We start from the raw sequence: 1,975 nt of genomic DNA on the forward strand, positions 1-1,975 counted from the left end.
TACCGAAACTTTGGAAAAATCTACTTCAGCAAACGGACAAACTGGCTACGGTTGTTTACCTGCTGGCAGGTGGCGCAGTAAATGGTGAGCTCGGAGTTTGTGTGACGGGCGCAGTAGGTGGGCTGCGGGGCGAGAGGCTCGAGGTAATGTCCGGAGGTGGCCTTAGTGCGGCCGTGTGCCTTGCCGCACGCCGCGCACACGCTCACCAGGCACTGGCTGCATCGACTCTCTGCCTGATGATAAACAAATGTGCAACGATCTAGTAACCTAATACTCTTCCATGAAGAATATAAACTCTTTCCTCAAAGAAATACATTAAGACAGGATCTTATTATTTATTCTATGGCATGGTCAGCTATAAAAGATATTTTTTAGAGTTAAGTGCACCTGTACTTCAGAGCATTTCTATTGTAATGATACTAACATTGTATTGTAAGCTTAAACAAATAAAGAAATCGTTTGGTAGATAACTTTTCGATGACGAAAAAAACTCAACTTCAAGAACACATTTATACACCTTTTATTAGATTAAACGTAGACTTGACCTTGACTGACCAAAACAAAGAACAAACCATCGATAACAGACAATTTTCTAATTTTAACACGCCGAAACGGATGACAACTCGATAACCAAACAATAACGATCCGAGAACGACCAACCGATTTTTTTTTGTGACTGATTGCCACTGTTTGCCTTGAGGCATTTACAGCTTCACCGGGCTTGGGGTGGCCGAGCGCAGATGGCACTTAGCCTAAACCTCGTTTAAGGAACCAAAGCGACTGAACCGAGATTACTTATAATTGCGAAGCAAAATCTTAACATTGTGATCGAAAACAAGAACATATTGGTCCAGCGCCATCTGTTGATACGCAGCAGAAACGGCACCAACGGTAAACATAAAGAGAAAAATAGTCTCGGTACTTATTTTAAAATTAAAATACGTGATGCGACAGGACGCAAAGCATAGTTTATACAAACACAAAGGGCCAACATAAAAGGTAAATGTGGCGTTGTATTACTAATTGAATTCTTCTGCATTAGATCGTAGCCGTGGAATCGACACGCACGAATTGCACACCACATGTGTAACACAACTCTCACGCATGTCATGTCGACATTCTAATAAACTGTTTTTAATTTCAAAGCACAGATAAATGACAGCAATACTAATTAGTACTTCGTAATTAAAAGTCTGTTTGAGTTTTTACGATAAAAACAAAAGAATCACAATCGCATAAGATTGATGATTTACTTTATGTTGCCATTTTTCTTTCGTAATTTTTTTAAAATGTCAGTGACAAAATATGTCAAAATTTGTACGAAATTGTTGGTGTGCTTTACGGCCGGTAGGGGCGCTGTACAAAATTGAATACAAATTTTGTTATTTGTGCTATGTGTCTTACTACAACGCACCTTATTGTCAGCATCGCACATGTCACACAGCACCGTGACGTCATCCTCTCTGTCGGCGAGACTCATCTTGCGCAGTAGCACGTAGTTGAGCGGCAGGTCCGACACGCCGGCAGGAGGCAGCTGTGTCTCGTGCCCGCATGTCGGACACACCAACAACTGCACACTTCTACCTGACACCTGAACCGAAAATTAATAATATTACGTGTATTGTAGTTAAAATTCAGTCGTATATGAAATATCACACTATCATTTATCATTTCAATCTATCACAAAAAAGTAACGTTACATATCAAACATGCGGCCATTTCATTATTTAATTTTATTTATTAATATTCATCAATCAATTATATTGTAACGTACATTGTAATGTGAGAAAAAGTATTTTTTTTTTCATTCATTAAAATTTTAAGTCTACTTATATTTAATGGTCACTTTTATCTTCTTTTACCTTTTTAATGAATATGCCGTATTTCTGCGGCTTGTCGTCAAGACTTCCCTCCGAGTTGGAGTTGCGAGCGTCGCTCTCGTAGCCCGAGCCCGCCGAGCCTGCGGAACCAGCGC

At 40.0% G+C, this 1,975-nt stretch overlaps 1 protein-coding gene across 1 annotated transcript in view; it reads right to left on the bottom strand.

Annotated features, from left to right (window-relative positions):
- Positions 1-1,961, bottom strand: part of LOC106123044 (uncharacterized) — a gene marked incomplete at its 5' end in the record, with an annotated part of 4,033 nt that extends 2,072 nt beyond the window's left edge. Inside the window, 3 exons of the mRNA XM_013319181.1 lie at positions 60-233; positions 1,415-1,591; positions 1,863-1,961. Of these exons, the coding sequence (XP_013174635.1) occupies positions 60-233; positions 1,415-1,591; positions 1,863-1,961 (450 nt within the window). The remainder of the gene's footprint in view (positions 1-59; positions 234-1,414; positions 1,592-1,862) is intronic.
- Between the last annotated feature and the right edge of the window lie 14 nt (positions 1,962-1,975).

The sequence above is a fragment of the Papilio xuthus genome, unplaced genomic scaffold (assembly GCF_000836235.2).
Source record: "Papilio xuthus unplaced genomic scaffold, Pxut_1.1 DF826284.1, whole genome shotgun sequence".
In the NCBI taxonomy this organism is placed as follows: Eukaryota; Metazoa; Arthropoda; class Insecta; order Lepidoptera; family Papilionidae; genus Papilio; species Papilio xuthus.